The 25,653-nt window shown below is 36.4% G+C and overlaps 1 protein-coding gene across 2 annotated transcripts; it reads right to left on the bottom strand.

Moving 5' to 3' along the window:
* Positions 1-80: 80 nt before the first annotated feature.
* ZNF518A (zinc finger protein 518A) lies at positions 81-25,417 on the bottom strand. Of its 2 annotated transcripts, none has more exons than XM_043926264.1 (5): positions 25,187-25,417; positions 22,650-22,735; positions 10,008-10,155; positions 6,779-6,902; positions 81-6,634 (listed from the first exon to the last, which is right to left on the bottom strand). In XM_043926264.1, the coding sequence occupies exon 5, from the start codon at positions 6,498-6,500 to the stop codon at positions 2,040-2,042; it is 4,461 nt and encodes a 1,486-aa protein (XP_043782199.1). In that variant the 5' UTR covers positions 6,501-6,634; positions 6,779-6,902; positions 10,008-10,155; positions 22,650-22,735; positions 25,187-25,417; the 3' UTR covers positions 81-2,039. The 2 variants fall into 2 exon arrangements, with proteins under 2 accessions (XP_043782199.1, XP_043782200.1); XM_043926265.1 differs by lacking the exon at positions 25,187-25,417 and adding an exon at positions 24,633-25,157.
* Between the last annotated feature and the right edge of the window lie 236 nt (positions 25,418-25,653).

Genomic DNA, 25,653 nt, shown 5'->3' with positions numbered 1-25,653 from the left:
GAAAAAAAAAAGTTTGAAAACTAAATATCTCCCACTAGAATAAAATTCCCATTTGAATTCAGCACAGTAAAAGAAAAATATGTAAACACAAACTTAAGATAAATTTAATGGAAGAAAACGTTACAGAAATTAACAATGCTTACCAGTCTTTAAACACCATACACATTATTAATATATATTGTATATTTCCAATCAACTCCATTCTTAGGCTCAATTTAAGAAACACAATTGTAACAGGTTTTATACAAAAAATACTTCACTTCTAAGAAAGTAGACAAACTGCACAAAAACAGTACATGTATAATGTGCATAGCAAGATAGCTTGAAGCATCTATGTATGGCTTTCTTGAAAATAAAACTATTGGGGGAAAAGGTCCATTTGGGACCTAATTTTACAGTTGACATATGTAAACTGTTTCACATCTTTTAGGCACTTGCTAACGATAGTGTTCAATCCCTGAAAACTGAATTTATATAAAAAAAAATTATACATCTGAAATAAAACCCCCCAAAATAACATGGGTAAAGTCTTATATACTCCTTTTAAATTAAACAATGAGTTTTATTAGTGCATGCACAGAAATAAATTGAAAGAAAATAAACTTTTTATCTCAAAAACTTTCTGTGCAAAATTTACATAACTGAAAGGTACAAAAATATGTACAGGTTTAAATTCTCTGTTATATACAGAAGAGAAGCCCTGAAGTTTTCATTCAATCAATGAAAAACATCATAACACTTGTAGTAACAATGTAACAAAAATTATATAGTAATTTTTTAATACAAGAACCCCATTATCCAATGATCCAACAAAATTTGACCCAAACTTACAAAGTGAGAAGTTTAAATCAATGATTCTGTTGTCATGAAAACATTCCTTTTTAAAATTCTACCTGTTGGGCATGTCCCTTCAGTATCTGTCCTGAAGTTTTATGCATTGTCACTGAGTCCACTATTAATGCTTCTTCATTTCCAACTGCAAACAACCAGAACATAACCTGCTTTGGGTTGTCAGTCATACTGAAACGCTGCTAACAAAAAATGGTTTGTCCCAATGTGGACATATTCAGACACTAATAATAAACACAAAAGTATGATTTACTTTGTTAATCTTGCTTCAAAATATTATTTCTGAGGAGTAATTTTTAATTTTCGAGAAAAGCCATTCCCTTGGAAGTGCTTCTACGTTTCACTCTTTTTAAAGGGATGGCAACCAAGAAAAAAATTGGCCCCTCGGTTTATGATGGGACAAACAACTTAAATCAAAGGAATGCAAGGGTGAGTACAATCAGATTCAGAAAAATATTCAAGTTCTTTAAATGAACTTCAAACCAGATGAAGAGAGGTTAATTCTCTCAAGACTGCCCATCTACTGCAACACGAGAGCCATTTAGAAAAAGAAAATCTCCTTGGAAAGGTGTTCCACTCAATGACGTGCAAGACAGCTACAAGGAAAAAAGACCTACTCATCAAAAACTTTTACCAAACATCATATGAGGTGTAACTGTAGTGAGTTAAATGTACTCTCAACGGAGCCTAGTTACCTTCAAAAGAACTACATCTTGCAGATGAAGAGTAAGTTCTTTACCTAAGCTCTCTTAGAATATCTTCATGAATGACGAGAAACTCCTTCAGTTGCATAGTGAAAGAGCTCTCAACCTTTTCAGAGGAGCTATAGTGATCAAGATTCATAAGGCTAGTGGAAGAGAGGGAATGGGGCTGTCAGCTGCTACTCTCTTGACTAAGAGTCAGTAAACTGGGAAAACTGTTTCATCAAAGTTTCCTTTAGCCCTAAATTCCCAAAAACACATATTTTAAAAAATTAAATCAAGGTAAATCTGTGATTAGTTTCTTTCAAAACTAATGTGCACTGATGCAACTAATGTGCATTTTCAAATGCAACACTGAAACTTGCTCGTCCATGAAATACAGCTAACTTTTAAATGTTTAGTTTTGGTGCTGTGTTGAAGTAAAAATGTCTGCATGGAGTAACCCAACTCACTATTTTCTTCTAAGGTAATTTTACTTTTCCTTGGTAATTATTCTAACATGTTCCAATCACGAGTAGCTTCCATTAAATGCCTCTGTCCATGACCAGCCCAAGCATCCTGATTGTCAAATACTCTACCACAAAACCAACAGTTAAATTTAGCCTTCAGAATATTTTCAGAGGTAGTTTTCACAATCTGATAATTGTTTTTGCTTGTCTTTTTGAGAGTTAACTTTAGCACAAATCTTTCCTTCACAGAACTAACAGGTTTAAATGTTTTGTGCCTCTTAGGAAAATCGTTGTAAGTTGTTTCAGAAGGGTTACAACAAACTGGTTTCAATAAAGCATCGATAGTTCTTTTCGACAATGAAACCTTAAGAACACGTCCATTAAATTTAGCAATAGTTTTCATTACATTTACTACTTCTGGGGAATCTGCATCAGGATGATTCAAAACTACAACTGGTTGGTTTCTCCTAGGACATTTCACAAGCTGTTTGGAACTAAAGGGGAAAAGCCGCAGGGTTCTGACTGTATCTTTTGAAAGCCTAGGTCGGTTGAATTCAAATGATTCAGGGATACTCTCAGCCTTTGCTTTTTCTTTACACTTTCTGTGTAATGCTTTTTTTCTTGGAGGTTCTTGGTAACTATCTCTACACTTGCGTTTACAGTTTCTGTTTCTAGATACAAAAGCAGTTTCAGAATCTTGACTTCTTACATGACTTTTTATTCTTGAAATTTTTCTTTTCGAAGTTTTTTTCTTATTGAAGTTTCTCTCAATTGTACAATTTGTTTTGTACCTTAATACCCTGGCCTCTGAATGGTCGGTGATACATTTTGGCTCCTCAGAAGATTCTGGGCATGTTGCAGTAGAAGTTATCACAATTTCGTTTGCTGGCATCATATCATCTATTAAGAAGGGTAAGGCATCTCTAGAAGATTCTGGCTCTTTCTGCTGTCCTGTAGTCTGGTTAGACGGTACACTGTCTTTCTGCAGTGAGGATCCAGTGTTGCTTACTGACAGATTACTAGCAGCAGTCACATTTAAAACAGGGTTAAAAATTTTCAGCAATATTTTTTGTGGTGTTCCTTCAGGTTTCTTTGGCTGTATATTTTTATAGCAAGTACTATTTTGGACTAATTTAGGTTTAAGCAGCTCAGTCTTATTTGGCATCACACACTTTAAAAAAACAGCTTGTTTGCCATCAGGTAAAAAGGTATAAAGAGGTGGTTTTGGAAAAATCTTGTTCTGTGGTTTTACTGAATCAGAGATATTCAACTTAGTGCCCTGATGCTCAGGTATTACATTATGAGTAGGAATAGCTTTCACTGAAGAATTTGCTGGCGTTTTAATAATGCAAGGGCCTTTTAATGACAAAGTATTTTCTGCGCTACTTTTCATGCTCAAACAGCTGCCAATGCTGGAACAAAGTGCAGGGGTCAAACAATTACTGTTTGGTTCTACTTTTAAAAAAGGTGCTCTGCAAGGTTCCTTAGTTGTAGTTCCACAAGCTTGAGCATTCTCAGTTTTGACAGCAGAAACACCTTCAAGTTTCCCATTATTAAATGTTAAAATCATCCCCGGTTTCTTGTTTAAAAGGAGAGGGGCAGGGATACTTTGTGTATTAACCAATGGAAGTGGTCTTCTTGAAACATGTAATCCAGGCTTGTTAGTGAAGTGCAAGGGTACAAAAAAGCCTTTTGGAGTCTGAACAAATATAGCCTTTTTTGGTTCTGAATTTAGTGGATTCTGCACATATAAAGAATGTGTTGTGGCTCGTAGTTTGTCTTTTACGAGCTGCTGTGTAATTATTGCATCTGACTGAGTCTTAGGCAATGTGCCAAAACCAGAACTTCTAGGGGTCTTCTCTGAATCTCTCACATCCTGTGACGGCATTTGCTTTTCTTTTCCGCTACAGTTTAAATTCAGATCATTTGTAGGCGTATTAGTCCCCATACTACCAGAGGGAATCGGAAAAAGGCCTTGTGCTTTCAAGTCTTTTGAAGATTCAACTATTTTGTTTTCTCCCCCATGTTCCTGAAAAGACTGGGCACATTGAAGTGGAACATCTTTATCTGGACTGTTACTAGAGTCTTGTTTTACATCAGGTTTTGCTTTTAATACATCTAGAAGTAACTGGTTTAGTTCAGGTGGCAAAAGTTCTGACGCCTGCTGGCTCTGGAGTGAGAAAACAGATGTGATCCTAGGCATCATAGGTGACTCAACATTAGAAATGCCATCCCATTTAGACTTTTCAGTCATGCTCTCTAAACTTTGATTTTCATTAGTGTATAGGTTTTGTCCATCAATGTTCTGTCCTTTTTCTAAAACACACTGTTCTTCGATTTCAGCTTGTGTCTTTAAAGTTCCATCTTTACTATTTAAAAGACTAATAGATGCTAACAGGCTATCTGGGTTTGAGCTCTCCTTCCTCACTAGTGATAAAACTGACTCACTTAAAACTGTCTTGCCAGATGAAGATTCTCTTTGAGGGTTTTCACACATTGCTGTTCCTGAAAACCTACGACGTTTATTAGAATTATTCACTTTTGAGTAATTATGAAAAGGTAATGATCCTTGATTGGAAGGTTCAACAGGTAACTCAGAGTTCACATAATTAATGCAATAATTATGCATATCTCCACTGTTGTATGAATTTGGTTTGGCAGTACAGCTGACTTTATCTGGACTTTTAACTCCAGTACCTAACACCTCAGGGTGACCCTGAGTAATATGACTGCCCCATAAGTCAACATTATCTCTTGTTTCTACTTTTGTGGTCAAATTCACTGATGCTGTAATCAAATCTGACTCCACTGGTGAAGGAGATACACCTTTTTCATCATCCACTGCTGGAATAATATTACTTGTCTGAGACAGCAAAGCCGTTTCTTTTTCTGAAATTGCTTTCCCTGAAAGTACAGGCGATGAAGGTGAAAATGGAGGAGCTACTTTCATGTAAACTGTGTCATTTAACTCAGCTGGCACTCCTGGTAAAAACGCAGTGGTGTCCAAAGTCTGGGGCTGCAAAACTGCAGTACTGTCCCTTGCAGCACCTGACTGTGAGCCTGGTAAATATAAACTCTGTTTATTGGTAGGCAACAGTTTTATTACAATATGCTGTTTTCCATCCACCATCTTGAAGCCCATAAACTTAGCACTGTAGTTAGCAGGAATTGTTATTCTGTTGTTTTTTACCATTAACACTGTAGGTCCTTGTACAGCAGTCTTTAAGAAACCTGAAGTAGAATTTGATCCCTCTTGAGCTCCGTTACATTGTCCAGTAGACAGAAGAGTTGGTTTTTCCGACTCTGATTCAGCAGGTTTATCATTATTCTCACAAAATAGTCTTTCACGCTTTTCTTCATTTAAATGTTCCTGAACAAGATGGCTTGGGTCTTCAGATGTAGCCTGTGTTCTGTTCACTTTTTTAAGCACTTGAGTATTTTTTTCTATACTTCTGTCACTTGCATTGTTGATTTTCTTACGTTTCCAGAATGTCTTCCTTGATGCACCTATTTTGTATCTTTTCAGTATTAGTTTAAGTCCTGCCGAAGACTTCGCCATCCTTTTTTCATATTTGTCCTTTTCCAGTTTTTCTTTCGCATATAAATGTTCTTTGTGCAAAGTTATAACATGTCTTACAAGGTGCTCTCTCCTGGTAGCACCATAGCTACAATATTGACAAGTGAAGGGAAATGTACCAGAATGAATATAAAGGTGCTTCTGAAGCTCTCCTTTGGTTAAACATATGTAATGGCATTTACCACATTTATAAAGGATTTCGTTGTGTCTATGGATATGCTGAACAAATGTGCCAACATCCTGGGTAGAGAATTCACACTTTTCACACTGAAAAGTACCATTTACGCAATGTGTGGATGAAAAATGCTTTGTTAAGTCTAATAAAGTATATAAATTCTCATTGTTACAAATGTCACATTTTACTAAAGTGGTTCTATGAGTTCGTCTGTGTTGTTTAAATACCTGGAAGTCATTTGCTGAAAAACTGCACATCTCACAAGGATAGGAAGGTAATTCACCATGGTGCCACATTTGAAAGTGTTTCTGCAAATCATTTGGGCTATACCGAGTGCTATCTCGACACTTTAAACAATTGAAATTGAGTATTTTTGCAGACATTTTTATACCTTCATCAACTCTCTCAGACTGATTAAGCAACATACACTCTTCTATGGAGCTTACAGTCTTTACACTGATAGATTTTCTTGCAGTCTGTGGCTTATGCTGAAATAATTTTCTGTATCTGTCAACTTCATGTTTCAATAGGACTTCATTTGGAATATTTATCTTCGGCAAAACAATTTTCACATTTTTTAGTCCATAATGAAAACTACTTTCTGAAATGTCTGGTTTAAGTTGGTTCTGAAATTTTGGTTCTGAAATTTTTGATCTGAGAGTATCAACTACCTCATTTTTCACATCATAATCTTTTTTTAAAGTATTTTGTTTTTCATCAAAAAATAAATGCTTCTGTTCAGATGGCATGATTTAAAAATAAAACAAAACAATCCCAATTCTTTTTTTCCTGAAAATTCTTGAAGTTACTTGTAATTTGAACAGGAAACAATACTGTGCTGCAACATCTTCAGAATACCAGGATTTTCCCCACATTAACTCACCTAAAATTAAACAAAGAACTGAAATTTTCATCACAGAAGTATCAGTAAAATTCATTTTAAAGTTCATTTTGACACAAAGCAAGAATGCTGATCAAACAAATAAAAGATATAAAAGATCCATTAAGTAATTTAAGAGTAGCTTACCAAAAAGTAATAGTCTGAAGTAGAAATAACACTAATCTGGACCTCAGGAAATACAAGCTTTACTTTCGGCTCTGCTCTGTGACACTGGGCAAGGTTTGACTTCTCTGCAGCTCAGTTTTCTCATCTAAAGAAAACCACAATTGGATAAACACCTTTAAGTTCTAAGATTTTATATTAACTTGACACTATAGTTTTTAAACAAGATTTTTAAAATCTCAATAAGACAGCCCTATAAGCTTAAGTTCAACTTACACACATGTTCCAATTATACACATATACCATTAACTGTTATTTAGTTGACCCTATAGCTATTACCTTGTGAGAATTTCAACAGACTTCTCTGTAGATTTTCTACTTCCCTAGTGCCCCAGGGATAATTTATGTTTAAAATAAAAGTTTCATTCATCTAACAACAACAATAACAAAAAGACATTATCTACTCTCTCAAGTTATCATGACTAACTGGTCAAAAAAAGAAGAAATTAAAAGGAGGAGCACATTTCCCTGGGGTACTCCTAAATCCACTACTACCTTTCTGGTTCCCTACCATTTTGGCTTTTTCTTTTTTCATCCCTAGAACTACGGCAGATGGCAGCAAGGAAAGTCCTTGGCATTTTAGGATGTACTCATTACCATCTGCCTCCATTCATTTAAAAAATTACTGGTTTGCGTTACTCTAAGCAAATCTCAATCTCTGTGTTTTAGTTTCTTCATCAATAAAATGAAAAAAAAAAAGAAGAAGAAAGAAAATTACCCCTAACTATGTAACAGCATCCTGTAAGGTACGATATAAACTGTAGCTACCACCATTACTGTATGTACTTACAATGTATAAAAGACATTATGACAAGGTGCAGAGGACAAAAAAACTGTAAAATTAAAAAGATGTGACAGGCACTTCCCTGGCAGTTCAGTGGTTAAAACTTCAAGCTTCTGATGTAGAGGGTGTGGGTTCAATTCCTTGTCAGGGAACTAGGATCCCGTATGTTGCATGGTGCAGTCAAACAATAAACAAATAGATACAACAATATATTGCTGAGAATGGAATCTGAGCACCAAGAGTTCAGTAGCAAAAATATCAAATGGTGTATTACAAAAATTATATTTTCTTACTTTCATGTTCTTAAATATGTATATGACTAACAATTAGATAAGCCAAAAAAATAAAGTATAAATCACAGTAATGATTCCTTCATCCATAATGTCTATCCAAAGGTCTCACCTCTAAATTCCAATTAATCTGAGTAACTAGGAACTTCACTGTTTTAAAAATTGTTCACTGAGAGAATGTAATTAAAAGTTACATTACATTACTATTAAGAAGCTCTTTGAATATTTATCAAACTTAAAAATTTGGTTGTGTCTAAAAAAACACCTTCAGTATTTTTCAAATATATATATCCATATATATATATGTGTGTGTGTGTGTGCTAACCTGAAAATGAATTCATTAGAAGCGTTTGAGTTTACTGAAATTTTTTTTTTTTACATACTATTCCTAACACAGTAAAAAATGTGAAACTTTTTACTGTATTATTTAAAGCTAAACGTAAAACTTTTTCTTCAAAAGTGAGAAAAATAATAAAGGACTAGAAAAAAGTTCAGTGATAACCTGGTGGATACTTCACAACAACTAAGAAAATTCTCTACAGAGTGCCACATTCTCAAAGTGACAAGCATCATAATCAACTATGGTGTTTTCACTGCACCAGACTCTGAGCATGGGGCTCAAATATGTGAAACTTCTTAAGCACACTGAGTAACGATTCTTCCACATTTGCCAGAATATCATCTTGTGGTCATTCTGGACTATCGATACCCAGGCTTTTCTATTTCTATATATAATCAAGAGGAGTCTATATCACAGGTTTCATTACAAACGGCAAATTGCTTCTTACAGCATATGGTCCAAAAATGTGTATGTAATGCTAAAAATACATATTTTGATAAAATTTCTAAATATCATCAACTTCATTTCAAAATATCTATATAATTTAAAATTTTTCTCATGAAAACGCATATCCCAAAGGTTGACAACAAGTATATGATTTAAATAATTCAATCAACTGATACTAAAAAAGAATCTACTATAAATGTGATACATTTTGATGAGTGCTACTGAGAGATTCCAAAAACACAGTCGCCACCCTTAACTGCAACTTGTAATCTAAAGGAAGAGGTGGGGCATATATTTATGTTAATACTTGGCTTATTCGGAGTTGACCACCCAGCAATAAAATAGAAAAATTTTAAAGCAGAAAATATATAGGATGCATGGCAGCCAAAACAGATGTCCCATAGTTCACCCACTAGAGTGCGAGTCCTTTCCTCACAGACAAAATAACACTGAAAAAAGGAACCACCTTATTAAGAAATCCATTTAGCTTTTACTTAAGTCTGATAACTGCTAATAATGTTGAATGTGATTATTTTTTATATTTAATATATGGCATGTATAATATGGCACCAATAGAGATTAGTATTTTATGTATCTTGGGGTTTATTTGCCCTCAAATTTTAAGTGTGGGGAATCTCTTTTGTCTTCAACTGTGTTCAACCTGTTTTATGTGAAAGCAATCAAACACGACACCTGGTACCAAATTTTATGAGGATTGCCACCTATGGGGAAAAAATGTGTTCCATTTTTAAAAAAAGGAAGGAAATTTTATTATAATTTTAATCTTTCAACCTATTAGCTAATACTCTTTACTAAAGACCACTCTCTATCTCACCAACAAGGATTACTGATTTTAAATCCCTTATTTAAATTACCACCTTCTTTATATGTATTATTATCTCATAAGACTTGACCAACATCTTCTCAAGCCTTAAAATAATACTGTTTGTTTAAAGTATGACTGGCCCTTTAAAAAGTAACCCAGAGTATTTGCTGCATCAAGATGGCAACTCAAGCCATTTGATGGTCTTCCTTTCCCAACTGTTCACTGAAATATAAACTAAAAAATATAATTTAAAAAGTTCTATAAAATGTCAAGAATCTAAAATATATGTCATACAGTTGCCACAAGGTGTTTGGAAGGTAAAGGTCCAGAGAGAGAAGAGTGAAAACAAATGCTGACATAGCAACCCTTTTAAAGCATCACTTTCAAAGAGGAAGCACACTTCCCTGGTTGAATGAAGGATATTCATTCAACCAATATGCAGTGAGTGTCCATCATGTCCTAAGTAGGGCAGTATTGATTCCAGCCACTCCCTCTCCTATACATACCTTGGGAGAGAAGTGAGGACTTGAGACGAAGATTGCATGAAGCACTCTGGGGTGACAGAAGGCTCCAGCTCATGTATGGGAAGAGAACAAATCCAGAGCTTTGAGCTGGGTCCACAGACCAGACGGAATTGAGAGTTGCTAGCACCAGCTGTCAGGAGAGATGTAAAGAAGCATCATTTCTGAATAAAAATACATCTTCCTAAACCCATGACCATCTTGTTCTGTTTAACAGCGCTGCTCTTCCTACATGTAAGTCAGTTAGTATCTCTAAGCTGTCAGAAAAAATTAAGTTAACTTTCCCGATTCTGTCTAACCCAAAACACTAAGAAAATCTTGGTTTATTCTCCAACAATACACCTCAGCTCCCAATGCAAAAAAAGATAGCCAGCAGAAACATCACTGGATGCACCAGCTCAAAAAAGGGAAAATGACTGAAACACTTAGAGAAACCTCACCCATTCTCTCATTCAGCATGAGAAACATAATTACTGTTCAAGTTACTGTAGGAAAGAGGAGAAAGCTTTACCAAAAAAATCAAGTAATGATTGGCAATCTCAGTAAGACCTGAGCTAGGATACTGAGAGGGAAAAAACAACACAACAACAAAAGCACTGCCAGGAAAAAGAACAAAGTAGATGGGGGAGAAATAATGGTTTTGAAAACAAGAGGAAAAAATTACATTGAGTTATTGCTTTCTTTTTTAAAGCCTTGAATTTTCAAAATCAAAGGCTCCCCAAATGCCAGGCAAGATTATTAGTGTATAAGAAAATAAAACTCAGTATCTAAACTTATTCTAATAAAATGTTTCCGTTTAAAAGGTAAAAACGAAATTTTACAAAAAAAAAAAAAAATGGTGGAAGGGGAGTTATCTAAAGATATTCCCAACACCAACTTAAAGCAGACAGCAATATTAATCAGACATTATACTCACAATTTTAAATGCTAGAAGACAATGAAATAACAGTTTTAGAGTTCTAGGGAAAATAATTAACTCAAGAACTAATTCTATACCCAGGAAAACGCTCACATATGGGAGAAAAACACAATTTTAGATATGGGAAGATTCAGAGAATACACTACATATGTACTTTTTCTAGAAAGAAGTTTTAAGTAAATATTAATACTTTAGCAAAAACTTCAGTTAGAAAAATAACTATATAAAATAATGTGATATAGAAGAAGTATCTGTCAACTGTAACATCTACAAAAGAGAAGTATAATTTTTTTGTAAATACAGTTAAGAAAAATGACAAATATATAAGAAGCCCTTAAAAAATAACAATGGGAAACAGAAGAAGTGACAATAACAACAAAATTCTAGATACTGGAAAGCAGGTAAGTAGATAGTAAATGACCTTACACAATCAGGCAGACAGAGGGGGAAACTAAGAACTAACCCATTTTATACTCTGAATCTTCAAAAGACTTAGGAGCTGGCAGCACCAAGTGACTCTGAGACGGGAAGAGAAGAGGAAGTGGAGGCTAACAGAGAAATGTGGAGAAGCTGCTTGGGTTTTGGCTGGATGCTAAGACTCTTTTCCCCACTCCATCATGCTAGGTTACTGCTCTTCCCCCACCACAGAAGTCACAGGTATTCGCTGCGGAAAAGTAAAATAGAATTTCTGATATACAGGATACCAGCACAGCTGAGAAAGTGGGCACCACACCAAAAGCTAGAGGATTAAATGACCATATACTTATGAGACACAAACCCCATCCCATGCCCCAGTTAAAACAGGGCTAAACACTGCTACTAAAAACGTGGTCTGCTGATAACACATGAGCCATTTGTCACCAGTCCATTACAATATTTGTAGAGAAACTGAGTAAGCATTTAGAAACTAAAACAGCAATTTTACAGTGTTAAGTTTGTCTGTTGAATCCAACAATAAAAATTTGAACTTGTTTGTATCCTTTCTTTTTAAAATTTTATTTTCTGGTAAGAGATATACTATGATATACTAATGATAAGAATAATCTGACAGAACTTTCATAAAAACAGTTTGTAAAATATATGTATTTATTATAAACATTATAATTTCATAAAATAATATAAACATATCTACATCTACATATATGCCTGGGGAGAAAGTGCTTTAACTTCTGATTCACCCCCAGAAATCTACCCTAAAAGTAATAATCAGATGTTCATGGGAGCACTGTTTACAAAATCACAACATTAAAAATAATTAAAAGCCTACCAATAAGTAAATAATGGTATTTCTATTCAATGGAATATTCTTTAATTTTTAAAACAACACTGTAAACCCACACTTAGTAATAGGGAAGACACATTAAGTGAAAAACAAAAAAATCAAAACAGTAGCCATATCAGGATTTAATTTGTTCAACTGTTAATAGATGGTAGAGAACAGATGAATAAACAGACACACGGAACCCTAAAAACTCTTAGTAGTCAAGAATATATACATAAAAAATGTTCATAGTGATCACTGGTTATCCTTGGGTCAGTGTTTCTTAAAATGTCCTTGGATAACTATGGCCTCCATTACTATAGCCTAACATATGGATGTAACAAGAATGATTCCAAGACCACACTATTATAAAACTTAAGAAAAAGCAGCATGAATCCACGAAACTTTTTGAATTCTCAAAGTAAGTGAGTTTGAGGTAAACGAACTAAGCTTTTCCTGAACAAACTCAAAATAGTAAACTTGACACCAATAAAAAAAATTGAAGAATGTTGACACTAAAGGTGGACAAGAAGTTAAAACGAAACAGGTATATTCAACGTACTCCTCTTATCAACACAGACGTGACCAAGCACGTCACTTCAGAAAAGACTGTGAACAGTTACAAAGCTAACGGCAAATGTAATACTCAGATAATGAAGAACTATGCTACTAGATGTCACTATTCTTCATAAATTCATGCTATGAAATTTCTTGTAACAATTAATTTGAGAGCCATAAAGTTATCTAAAAAGTAAGTAAAGGGAGCTGGCACCACAAAAATAGCAGTTATATATGCACTGCTGTTATACAAAATAAGTTTTATGTATTTTATATAGAAAACAAGTGGTATTTAGTTAATAATATGATTCCTGATCTAGGCATACTGTTAAAAGAATAAAAATTATAACATCAATCTAAATTTGATTTTTTTCTATATACTGCACAAAGAAATAAATAATAAGTATAATGTTGAACTGTTTTTGCATTAGTTAAGTATATTATTCTTTAATAAAGCACTGGTTTTAATCTGACAAAATTTTAGTCCTCTCATTAAGTTTTGACTTGGTATGGAGAATTTGTAAAATCAGTGAAGGTACCTTCCATCAATTCATCTGCTCTGGAACAGTTCACTAAATATGAGACTTGCCCACTCTTTAAAATTACACAGACTGTGCAAATATACCATATGGGCCTGGGATATCTTTAAATTTTAGACATTACAATCTTTGCAAGTTCTTCTATGGTTTCTGGGATCTTTGAGTTTTCTACTGCTTGAATCACTTTTGGCAGTTCACGTTTTCCTTGAAAAAAATCAATTTCCTTCACATTTTAAAAATATACTCCCCCAGAAAAGTTACTTTTAACAATCTATCCTACAGAAGTAAAAGCAAAACATGGATATGTATCTTAAATACATATCTTAAGCACTTAAATGTCCATGAATAGGAAAATGATTAAGTAAATTATGGAACATCCACATGAAAACAACATAAAGAATGAGGTGTATGTATTTAATTGACTTGTGAAATTTTTTTAGTTTTCAAAAAAGGAAGTTGCAGATTAAGGCATGTAATATATTTTTAAATTAACAGGAAAGATCCTCATTTTTACATCCAAAGGAAAGATCCTATGAGTGAGTACATGTTTGTAGACAGACAAGTCTGTAGTAAAGATACCCTTTAAGCTAATGATAACAGGTTAAAAATTTTTTTTTAAGGAATGACAGGAGAGCAACGCAAAACAAGATAAAACAAACCAAAACAACAGGAAGGTAATCATCAGATGTCCTAAGAACCTTGACTAAAACCTATGGGGTAATGTCACTACAAGTTTTTACTGAGACCTGCCCATATTCCTGCCCTTGAATTCTAGGAAATTCTGTATCATTAATATTGGGTTGGCCAAGAAGTTCATTTGGGTTTTTCTGTAAGATGTTCTGGAAAAAACTGAACAAATATTTTGGTCAACCCCAATATCATTCCCCCTTTTCAGTTGATGGGCTTCCCTTGTGGCTCAACTGGTGAAGAATCCACCGGCAATGCAGGAGACCTGGGTTCGATCCCTGGGTTGGGAAGATCCCCTGGAGAAGGGAACGGCTACCCACTCTAGTATCCTGGACTGGAGAATTCCATGGGTCCATGGGCTCGGAAAGAGTTGGACAGGACTGAGTGACTTTCACTCTCACTTTTCAGCTGACACTAGTGTAAACTAACTTAAGCTACTAGGTATTACTTGTAACCAAAGGTTCTTAAGACTTTAAGTTAACAGATCAATGTTGACTGTATCTACTTCATAGAAAGGTAGATTTTATGACAATCCTTTATAGAGTAGCGCGGCTTAAACATGTAAGAAAGGAGCAAAGGTTATCAAGCCCAGAAAAACAAAAAAGAAACACTGCAAGAACTGTAAAATCTAGATTGTAGAGAAAATGGGAAGGTTAAGTAAGAGGACCGTAGAGGACAAATCTGAACTTAAAATGAAAGGTAACAAGGAGCCATTCTTGTCAGTTCATGAACAGAGTTACAAAAGCAGTATTTTAGAAACAGTATAGAATGCTACTAGAAAACAGAAAGCAAGATATATTCCAGGAAGAGAGTAAAAACAGAAGGGAGAAAACTAAGAGAACTAAGTGACAATCCAAATAAAGAGAGAGGAACCAAAGAACTGGCAGTGTTAGCATACATTAGGAATCACACAGTAGGTACAGAGAAACTTTTAAAAAGATGATTCCCAAAGTAAAATGCCAAGGATAAAGACTTAGAGTGAATCAAAAGAACCATTCCTAGAGAGTTTTATTTTCTTTAACAGACTAAAAAGCAAAGACATTCTACAGTGTTCAGTTTTAGTGTAAACGTGTTAAAAAGGAAGAATCTATGTGCTACTTACAACAGTCTAGTTGCTTAAACATTAAACAAAGAACTAAAAACCTCTTGAGTTTAACTGAGCCTTTTTGTGACTCAGCATGTAGCTCTGAAACTTGTCACATTACACAGTTAGGAAAACTAACTAGTCATTATTTTTTAAAACTATTTTACTTCTTGACTTAATTGAATTTTTTTCTGCAGAGGTAACCGAGTGTAGAATGGTCATATAAATATGCAACTAGAGATAGAACCAAGAGCATGAAGCAGGAAGAGCTTACTGAAAAACATAAAGAACACACAAAAAACTAAAACTCTTATTTTCAAAGCAGTGTTTTAGTGTCTTCAAAATAATAACTATTATCTTTTCATGACTTAGAACATTTTGGGCTTACTCTTTTTGTAGCTGTTTAAAGTTTTTCAAAAGTTTACCCCAGAAGCTAATACCTATCACATTTTAAAGTAAAAGATTATAAATTTTGTAGAAATTTATATTGAAGTTGGTTCCCCTCAAATCATTGTGGCCTAATGACCATCTTAAACACAAAAAAAGAGAAAAAAAAAAAGGTGAAGTATGCAAATGTGATCAAGTACAGATACAGAAATACTAAAAATGCTAGTGTACATATGAGCCACATACCACTAAGGGAGGCTGGTATACAATTGGTATACAATATTGGTATACAATGAAGAGGTTTAAAATAAAAATTAAAACACAGAAGCAGTTCCTGGTTCAGACAAATCTTATTTCTTATTACTCTCAGAAACTACAACTGCTCACTGAATACACACAAACACACAGACACACACATACACAGAACCCAATATATACGATGCTTTCTGCTCCCCTACATACCCACTTTTCTTTATGTTCATGCTGTTTCCTTTCACCAGGCTTGTCATTCCCTTCTCTGCCTCTTCACTCAATTCTGGTCAAACGTCTTTTCTAATTCTACTTTCTACATGGACATGAAATCTTCTGCAACACACACTGATCTCTCCCTTCTCTGAATATCCATTTAAAGGACAGCCACTGTGTATCATTTTACTACAAACTGTTTTATAGTTACATCATTTCCTTTTACAAGTTTTACCTCCCAAGATAACTTATAAGCTTCTTAAAGACAAGTTATATTTCATATTTATCCCTCACAAAACCCAAGAAAGACTGGATACACAGGGACCTAACAAATTCTAATTTGTTTATTATTTTCTTCTCTCCATCCCCACTGGCATCATCTTAGCCCACTGTCATCTCTAACTTGGATTAAAATGATAGTCTCCCTAACTGGCATTCATGCTTCCCCCTTGCCCATCACCCTTCTCTGAATCCATTCTCCACAATGGATCACAAAAGTGATCTTAATATAAAATAGATCACAGTGTTCTCCGCTTAAAATTCCTTAGGGGCTTCCCAAAGCACTTAGCAAGTAACATACAATCTCTTGGCCAAGGCCTGCAAGGAGCAGTGACATACGGTCCCGGACCTCTGTCTTCAACTTCATCTCACACCACTCTCCCCATCTGTAAATATACTCCAGGGCTTCCCTGGTGGCTCAGATGGTAAAGAATCCACCTGCAATGTGGGAGACCTGGGTTCAATCCCTGGATTGGGAAGATCCCCTGGAGGAGGGCATGACAAGCCATTCCAGTATCCTTGCCTGGAGAATTCTCATGGACAGGAGCCTGGCAGGTTCCAGTCCACGGATTCACAGAGTTGGACATGACTGAGCGACTAAGCACACAGCACAAGCCACCATACATAGAGAGTCTCTGTTTCTCAAATACTTCTCTCCTATCTTTCTTATCTCATGCCTTTCTCTGCACCTGCTACTCCCTGCTTGAAAGAGTCTCTCTTCCATTCCTCAAATGACGAGATTCCTCTTATCTTTAAGGCAGTTCAAATGTCACCATCTCAGAGAGGCTTTCCTCAACCTATAAGCCATTCCTTCCCCAAATAAACAAAAAAACTGTTTTCTATTTTAGCCCCTCGTATTATTTTTCTATAACATTTTCCCCTCTGGAATATTTTATGTATTTGTCAGTTTATTTCCCATCTGTCTCTACCACTGGAATAAGCGCTACGTAAGTATATGGACTATACCTACCAGGTTCTTGGCCATATGGCCAGCATCTTGTACAGTGCTGGGCTTGCAGCTAGCACCAAATATGTGCCAGTCTTTGTTCTAAACACTGGGAATACAGCAGTGAATGAAACAGACAAAACTCCCTCCCCTCATGGAGCTAACACTCTGATTATTTACATAATAAACAAGTAGGTAAATCATAAAATGCAGTCAAAGGTGACAAGTGCTGTGGAGAAAAATAAAGCAGGGAAGGAGAGGCAGAACCAGAGAATGCCAATTTTAAATACAAAGTCAGGGAGACCTCACTTGAAAAGGTCTTATTTGAGCTAAGATCTTAAGGAGTTGAAGCAGACAGCACTTTAAAGAAGAAAGAGTAAGTGCCAACATCCTGAGTGTGCAGCATGCCTAACATGTTCGGGGAATAGCAAGAAGACAGTCAGTACGATGGGAACAGAAAGCACCATAGGGAAAGCAACCAGAGGAAGATGAGGTCAAAGATACAATGAGGAAAGCTGCTGGAGCATTTTGGGTAGAGAAGTAACATGAGCTGAATTGTTTTTTAAAAAGATCACTCTGGCTGCTATGTTAAGAACATGGTATTTGAGAAGGAGGTTAAAAACAGAAGCTTCTCAGGTAGCTCTACTGGTAAAGAACTTGCCTGCCAAGGCAGACAGACATAAGAGAAGCAGGTTCAATCCCTGGGTCAGGAAGATCCCTTGAGAAGGAAATGGCAACCCACTCCAGTACTTTGGCCTAGACAATCTCATGGACAGAGGAGCCTGGCAGGCTGCAGTCACATGGAATCACATGTCACATAGAGTCACATGTGACTTGTCACATGGAGCTGGACATGACTGAAGCGATTTTAGCATACACACACAAACAGAAGCAAGGAGATCACTTTGGAGATTATTATACTACAACTACCCAGGTAAGAGATGGTAATTTGGTAAAGACAATGATGCAATGGTCAGATTTTGAACATACTTTGAAGATTGAGACTACACGATTTGCTAACAGACTAAATTTGGTCCACGAGATAAAGAAAGACATCAAGGATTAACTCTGAAAGTTCTGACCTCACCAACTGGAAGAAATTAGTTGTTATTTACTAAGGAAAGATGGTGTGAGGGTGGTAAGTTTGGAAAGTATATGAAGAGTTTGGTCTTGGCCATGTAGAATCTAAGATATCTAATTGACATCCAAGTGGAAACATGGGATGTATAACTGAATACAGAGCTCTAGGTGTAAGATAAAATTGAAAGAGTTATTAGTGTGTGTGTATAATACACATGTGTGTGTTATTTCTATATGTAGAACTGAATGAAATCACCAAAGGATAAGTAAAAAAAGAAAGAAGTCCAAGGCCTGAGCCTTGAGATATTGTAACATTTAGAGGAAAAAGAGAAGAGCTGGTATGACTGAAAGAAAAGACCAGTGAGAATGAAGGTAAATTAGCAGACTGGTACGCTCAAAGCAAACTGAAGAAAGTGGTTCCAAAATCATAACGATCAACTCTGTCAAATAAGATGAAGACTGAGAACTGACCACTGGACTTTATGTCAAGAGTGCTGGTGACACTGATTAGAATGGTTTCAAGTGGAGTTATAGAGAAACGTTCACAAGTATTAAATGAAAAGAAAACTGGAATAGAAGCGGAGATGTAAGATGTAGTACAGATAACTCTTTCAAGGAATTTTACTACAAAGGACCAAGAAACAGAGGAGTTGGGAGTTTTTTTGTTTGTTTTTTAAAGGTAAAAGAAATGATAGTATGATTGCATGCTTATAAAAAATGATCCAGTAAAACTGTTAAAATCACTGATGGAAGAGAGAAAGAAAAAAAATGCAGTGGCAATGTCCTTCAAGCTCCAATACTTTGGCCACCTGATGCAAAGAGCTGACTCATTAGAAAAGGCCCTGATGCTGAGAAAGATTGAAGGCAAGAGAAGGGGACAACAGAGGACGAGATAGTTGTATGGCATCACTGACTTGATGGACATGAGTTTGAGCAAACTTTGGGAGATGGTGACGGACAGGGAAGCCTGGCATGCTGCAGTCCATGGGGTAGCAAAGAGTTGGACACAACTGAGCAACTGAACAATGAACAAGAACAAAGTAATGTCCTTCAGTAAGTGAGAAGAAATGTAATCTAGTGAACAAGTGGGAGAGCTGAACTTAGAAAAGAATAAAGATAATTCATCTACAGTTACTGGAGAGAAGGAAAAAGATGTCAGCAGGTGGGTAGATGTTATTGTGAGAGGTTGTGGAATGAAATGTCACATTAAGTCTACGACAGGGGTTGGCAAACTATAGTCAACAGTCAGCTCTGGCCTGCTGCCTGTTTTTGTAAATTAAGTTTCACTGGAACACAGCCACATTCATTCATTTACATATTGCCTATGGCTGCTTTGGCGTTACACAGCAACTGACAGGTGCAACAGAAACTGTATGGCCCATAAAACCTAAAGTATATACCACCTAGTCATTTACAGCCAAAGTCGGCCAACCCTGGCATACTAGAATACAACAGCATTTAATGAGAATGACACATTAACCTATACATCAATCCTAATATATGGAGTAATCAAACATTACTTTAATTTCACTCCTTATCTCTTTTCAAATGTTTTGTAACTACTGCTACATTAGTTTTGAACTAGCTTTATCTCTAGGGACGGGGTATGTTTCGCCACTGTACTAAGAGATCTTTCAAAAAGGAGGCGGTAAGAAGAAATAAACTAATTGCACATAATGAACAGCACTGCAGGTTCATTACCTTTTTAATTTTCAAGGCAGATGGATGGATTAGCAACAAGATCTTTTCCATGACAAATAAATGCACACCCAGTTGAATAAACTTATTTTATATCTTAGCATCACAAAATAGCATCACACTGAAAGAAATACAAGCATTTTACTCAAAGAAAGCCCCACTTCAGTAAAAAGAAACAAAATTTCTGCCTGGCTTTCCAAATACTTCATATATAGGTTTACCTAAAACAGCCAGCCTTATTTCCCATTATCTCTCATTTTCCCAAAGTACAAATTGTTATTGTCAAACCAATCTCCTACCCATCTCGGATCAGCCCTCAATCATTCCATCTGTTCTTCAACTACTCTTTATGTCTATCAAAACCCAATTCATAAGTCAAAATCCATTTGAAATTATACCTCCTTCAAAAAACTTTCCTAGACTGGGCCAATCCTCACTAACTTTCTATCAGAACTCAGACTTACAACCCACACAACTATGCATTCATTTATCTTTTTAAGCTGTTTGTGTTATGTTTCATGTACATCAATCTGGATGCCTTAACTGAACTATAAGCACTCTGAAGACAAAGACATCCTCTTATATATTACTAAAAAGCTAAGTACAGCACAACAGTTCTCAACACATGCTTGTTGACCTATGTAACCTACTACATAAAAATGTGGTGTATTAGAGAAAGCCCACCATCCAATCAGTCTAGTATGTATAGTCCTTGCCTATACAGGTAGGTGCACATACTTGCACATACTACTATGTAATCAATAAATATCTGCAAGTTGAACAAAGAACTAAATACATATACAGTGAATGAATGCATTCACTAAAGTATGTATGATTAAAGTATAGCTCTTATAAGGTAGAGGAAAAGGGCAAATTGTGGATGGATATGAATGATCATCTTGGTTACAGATCTTAAATTCCTAAGGGCCATATATTCATCAGGATGTTTTCTGCTACAATCTAATTCAAACTAATTTATATGCAGAATTTTGGCCCCAGGGACTGGAAAGGACACCAAGCTAGCAGACAGAATCAAAAGAAAACCACATGTATCTGATACCATCGTTCCTGAGACTAAAAGTAGTACTCTATCTCCATCTATCTCTGATCTCTATATGGCTTCACTTTCACCTACTACAGATGGGATTCTCATATATGTGGGAAAGAAAGTCACTAGCATCCTCCCAGATTAACAATGTTTGAGAATAGGGATCACCTTTTCCCCAGCATTCATACATCAATTTCAAAGGATTTTGACTGGTTCTGCTTGAGTAACAGGTAATCATTGTTGCAACAAGGATGAGTTATAAGACAGACTGATAAGATAAGCCACCAACTACTCATTAACAGGGAACGGATGATTCCCAAATGAAGAGATACTGAGCTGAGGAAACAACATACATGCACACACACACACACACACACACACACACACATATGTACATATATACACACATCTGCCAGCCATAACCTCCAACAACTAGCAATTAATTAGGAAATGGTGATGACTTTACCATTATTTTGAAACTATCTGACTTTCCAAAAAGCCAATATAAGTTTTCAGCTATTAGTACTTCTTGAAATGAGACCCATGTGAAACCCACTTAATTTTCCTAAGCTTCAAGTCATGAACCTGCATTCCAATATTCCGACATCTGTTTCAAGCAATCGTATCAATCACCATCTTAAAATTTTAGTCATATTTTGCTCACAATTTTTAAGTTCAAATAATTCAAATCATTTTGGTCAGTCACCATACAGCAGTCTCTTATTCATTAAATTTGAAGCTCTCATTGTTCATCATGTTACTTTTTCTGAGTAGTTTGGCTCACACCTAGTAAAGAACACTCTTGGCACTCAATATTTACTTTCTCTACTCAGGAGCAGCACGTATCCATGTGAATCTCAGATGGTAAGAGATCAAACAAATATAAGAAATGACACAGGTAAAGGAACATAAATGATAACCTGGTATCATTTAAACCACAGTTATAGTTATGGATACACATCTGGTGAGGGGAATTGTATAATACTGTGATAGCCCAGAACCTACTAAACACAAAACAGCAAGAGGCACCTGTGTTTCAACAGATAGATAAGCCATGTTTTTGTACAAGGGTACGGTATTTTCCACTGAGTGCAAAATGTTCCTTATATCACCATGGATTTGTTGGTAAGTATTTTTCCTTCTTTTTGTCTACACTAGGATACTCAAATGACTGTTTCCAGGAAACCAGCCTTAACTCTATAGTGATTCCTAAGTCCCTTTTCTGACTCAGAATGTTGATATCATTAATCACAATACAAATATACATTAGATAATTTTTCTTTGGGTGCATTACTTTGCACTTACTAGAACAAAACACAAACACTCTTCTGACCATTTATACAGCTTCTTTTATACAGCTTTATACATCTTCTTACCATATTTATCTCCATCATTCATTACCCAGGAGCCCAGTAACATCATCTTTACATTTAGAAGGATGATAAGAGTTAAAATCATCTTTAGATTTCTAATGAAATATTAAAACTTTAACTATGAAAAAACCTACTTTTTTTGCTTACATTAACATGAAAACCCATGTGTATATTACACTTAGGCCAAAAATAAAACTATAACTTAGGAAAACTCATATAATTATTCTATTCAGTCTAATATTAAAACATATTAACTTACTACTTAATAGATTGTATACTACAATACTTCAATCTTCACCATACCTCTTTCTTCAAGGAACAGAAGGCACACAATTTAATGCTTGGACAAAGCCACAATCAGGAACAGTGATCAAAAGAAGAGATGAAATCTGGAAATGAAGACCAAAATTTTAAAACTGTGACTGCAAAAACACTCAGTAAAATGTTCTTAAGCTTTTGATTCAATTATGCTTCACAGTCAACATAGGTTATATAAATTTGGAAAAAAAAATCTCTGCACTTAAATAACCTATCATTGATATTCAGTGATAACATGTCATAAATTTACAAAAGTCACAAAACTCAAAGCTTAAAAGGGAGTTTAAAATCAATCTCATTATCTTCATTTATTACATGATAGGGAAAATGTCTTGTCCCAACTCACAAAGTGAGAATTAGAATCTGGATCTGATTCCAATCCAGATACCCTACCGTGACAATGCTACCTCTTAATTCTCATTTCTAAGGTCCCATGAAAATTGCTCACCATGTGAAGTCAATACCCCACACAGAACCGAAATACTCACAGCCTACACACCTGGGATAAGATAATTAAGAAAATTTTCGACTTTAACTCTTTTTTTGTTATTGTTTATAGTGCTTTGCCAAAAACTTTTAGTAGAGTAACTGAAGGAAACTGGGGAAGGTCCAAGTCTTTTACCACTTAAAAAAAAAGTTGTATTAGGTGATCTACAGCACACAATGCTTCAACATAAACAGTTACAAACAGAAAAGTAAACCATAAAAGTAAATTAAAAGAGCAAAGTCAAACTGCAGACTTATTCTAAAATATATCCCCTCTGGAATGTTTCAAGATATAAAAACTTGGGGGATCACAATACATCATACTGCTACCAAAGAGGATAGGAGAGGATCTGAAGTGTGATGATAAAAATCTCAAGCATTTGAAAGCTCATACATTATCAATGTGCACAGCAGATATATACTCTTGTTGCTGTCCTTTTATCCTTCCCTAAAAAGACATAAAGCGTTCTGAATTGATATTTATACTTACTTCCATGGCAACAAGAAAGAAAAATTTGGACGTGCAAAATAGGTTAGATACCTACATTTTCTCCCTCTCCACACTCTGTTAATTTTCTAAATCTGGAACTCATTTACAAGAATTTTAACAAAAATCGACATGGTCCACTATGCTTACCGTCCTCGTGAAATGCTAACCCCCTGAAAATGTTAATACAAGGCAATGTCTTATTGAATTTCAGGAAAATCCCGTTTTGCGGAAAGATAATGAATCCACTTCAACTGATTTGCAGTTAAACTCTGAAAGACCTTAGGGTATCTCATTGAATCAATTTAGTGGTTGCTAAATGTTCAACTTGAAGACAAAAACTTTAGAGGACACTCAAGTCAGATCCCTTCCTGCCTGAAAAACAATTCAACTTTATCAGTACACTAAGCCCAAAACATAGACGCTCTAAGAAAATTCTCACACTGGTATACAGTTTGGTGGCATGTTTCATCACTGTGACAACCGTACAAAGTTCAACATTATTATGTATTCTTCAAACAATGACTTAATTTATTTTTCTAGTTTTTTTTTAAAGTTTTTATAGCCAAACATACCCAACGAATGTTTTCGCTAATAACTCACAAATACTAAATGCTCCCAAATTTAAACCTTAAAAAAACCTGAACCTTAATTTTTGCACTCAGAACCTTAAAGCTACCGTATCTGCTCCATTGGTCTCCTTAAGAGTTATAACATTTACCTTATATACAGTCACCTTATATATTTCCAATTACCATAGTCACCTAAGAAGACTGTCTACTTGACAATGAGGACCATCATGTTAAGAACAAACTCAAAATGGACCCTACGAGTAAGAAAGCCAGTTACAAAGAAATCCATCTGCCACTGGGTGTGGTAGGGGTCTGCACGGAAGAGCGCCCGTGGCCAACTCTGGAGAAGGGAACGCGCGCCACAGAGGTGAGCATATCTGGAAGAAAAAAAAAAGATCTCCAAAAACCACAAACTGAACCCACAATGGGGAGCCGTCGAGTCGGGCTGCCTTGGGCCTGCGAATCTACAGCTCGAAGGGTGCGGTCTGAGGGGTACCCATGCAGTCTCCACCAGTCCCGGAACGCGCCGAGTAAGTGCTTCGAGCGCCGCGCGCCCCGCTCCGTCCCAAACACCGCGCCCGATCCGCCCCTTCCTCCGGGGCTCGGCTACCCCTCGGGCGCGCGGAGGCACACTGCGCCGCGTTCCCGTTCCAGCTCCTGGACTGTGGGAGAGTGCGGAGTTCAAAATACCCCGACGTAAAGCAAGCCCAGGCTAAAACGCTGAAGATTAGCTCTGGCAGGCTGCAAGAGCGCCGAGTCAAAGGACTGACTTCTCTAGAAAAACTTTGCGACAAGTTAGGCGGAAGCGCTGAATGGCCGGGACTATTTAACAGACGCTTCCTATCACAAGAGGCGGAGCCCCGAGCGAGTTCGTGGGGGCTTTGCAGCCCCCACAAACTCGCCCTTTGCCCCCTTACTGGTTCTCTACAAGTCCCGGCATCCTAACAGGCCAGAGCGGCCCAGCTCACGGGGAATACCTGTCGTGGTCCCCATTGCCTGCGAGTCCCTGATGGCGGCCATTATGCTTCCATCCGGGTATTGCCGAAAAGCCGATCGGAGCGCTACCGGGGAGCGCTTGCTGTGGCGGAGGGATCCGTGCCGCACCTGAGGCGAGCGGAAGAGGACGGAGGCCGGCAGGGTCCGCCCCTCACCCTGGTTAGACTAGGCCACTGAACTGGGCTTGCCGCTGACCTTTCTAACTAAGCGCGCTTCCCGGGTTCCTGCCTCAGTAGTGGCTCGCTCCCCCTTTGGCTCACCAAGCGGTGGGGAGAGCCTACTGCCAATAGAGTGAGAGACACACGTCCAGTCTGTGCTCTTCAGGGAAGACACCAGAAGCAGGAACTGTGCACTTGGCAATCCTTTGCTTACTGGGAATGGTCTCAACCTGAGATTTTAATCATTTCCGGCTTTGCAAATGGCGTCTCCCCCACCCTTTGCTTTTGGC

Source organism: Cervus elaphus, chromosome 15 (assembly GCF_910594005.1).
Source record: "Cervus elaphus chromosome 15, mCerEla1.1, whole genome shotgun sequence".
NCBI lineage: Eukaryota > Metazoa > Chordata > Mammalia > Artiodactyla > Cervidae > Cervus > Cervus elaphus.
This window is presented reverse-complemented; position numbering and strand designations above follow the sequence as displayed.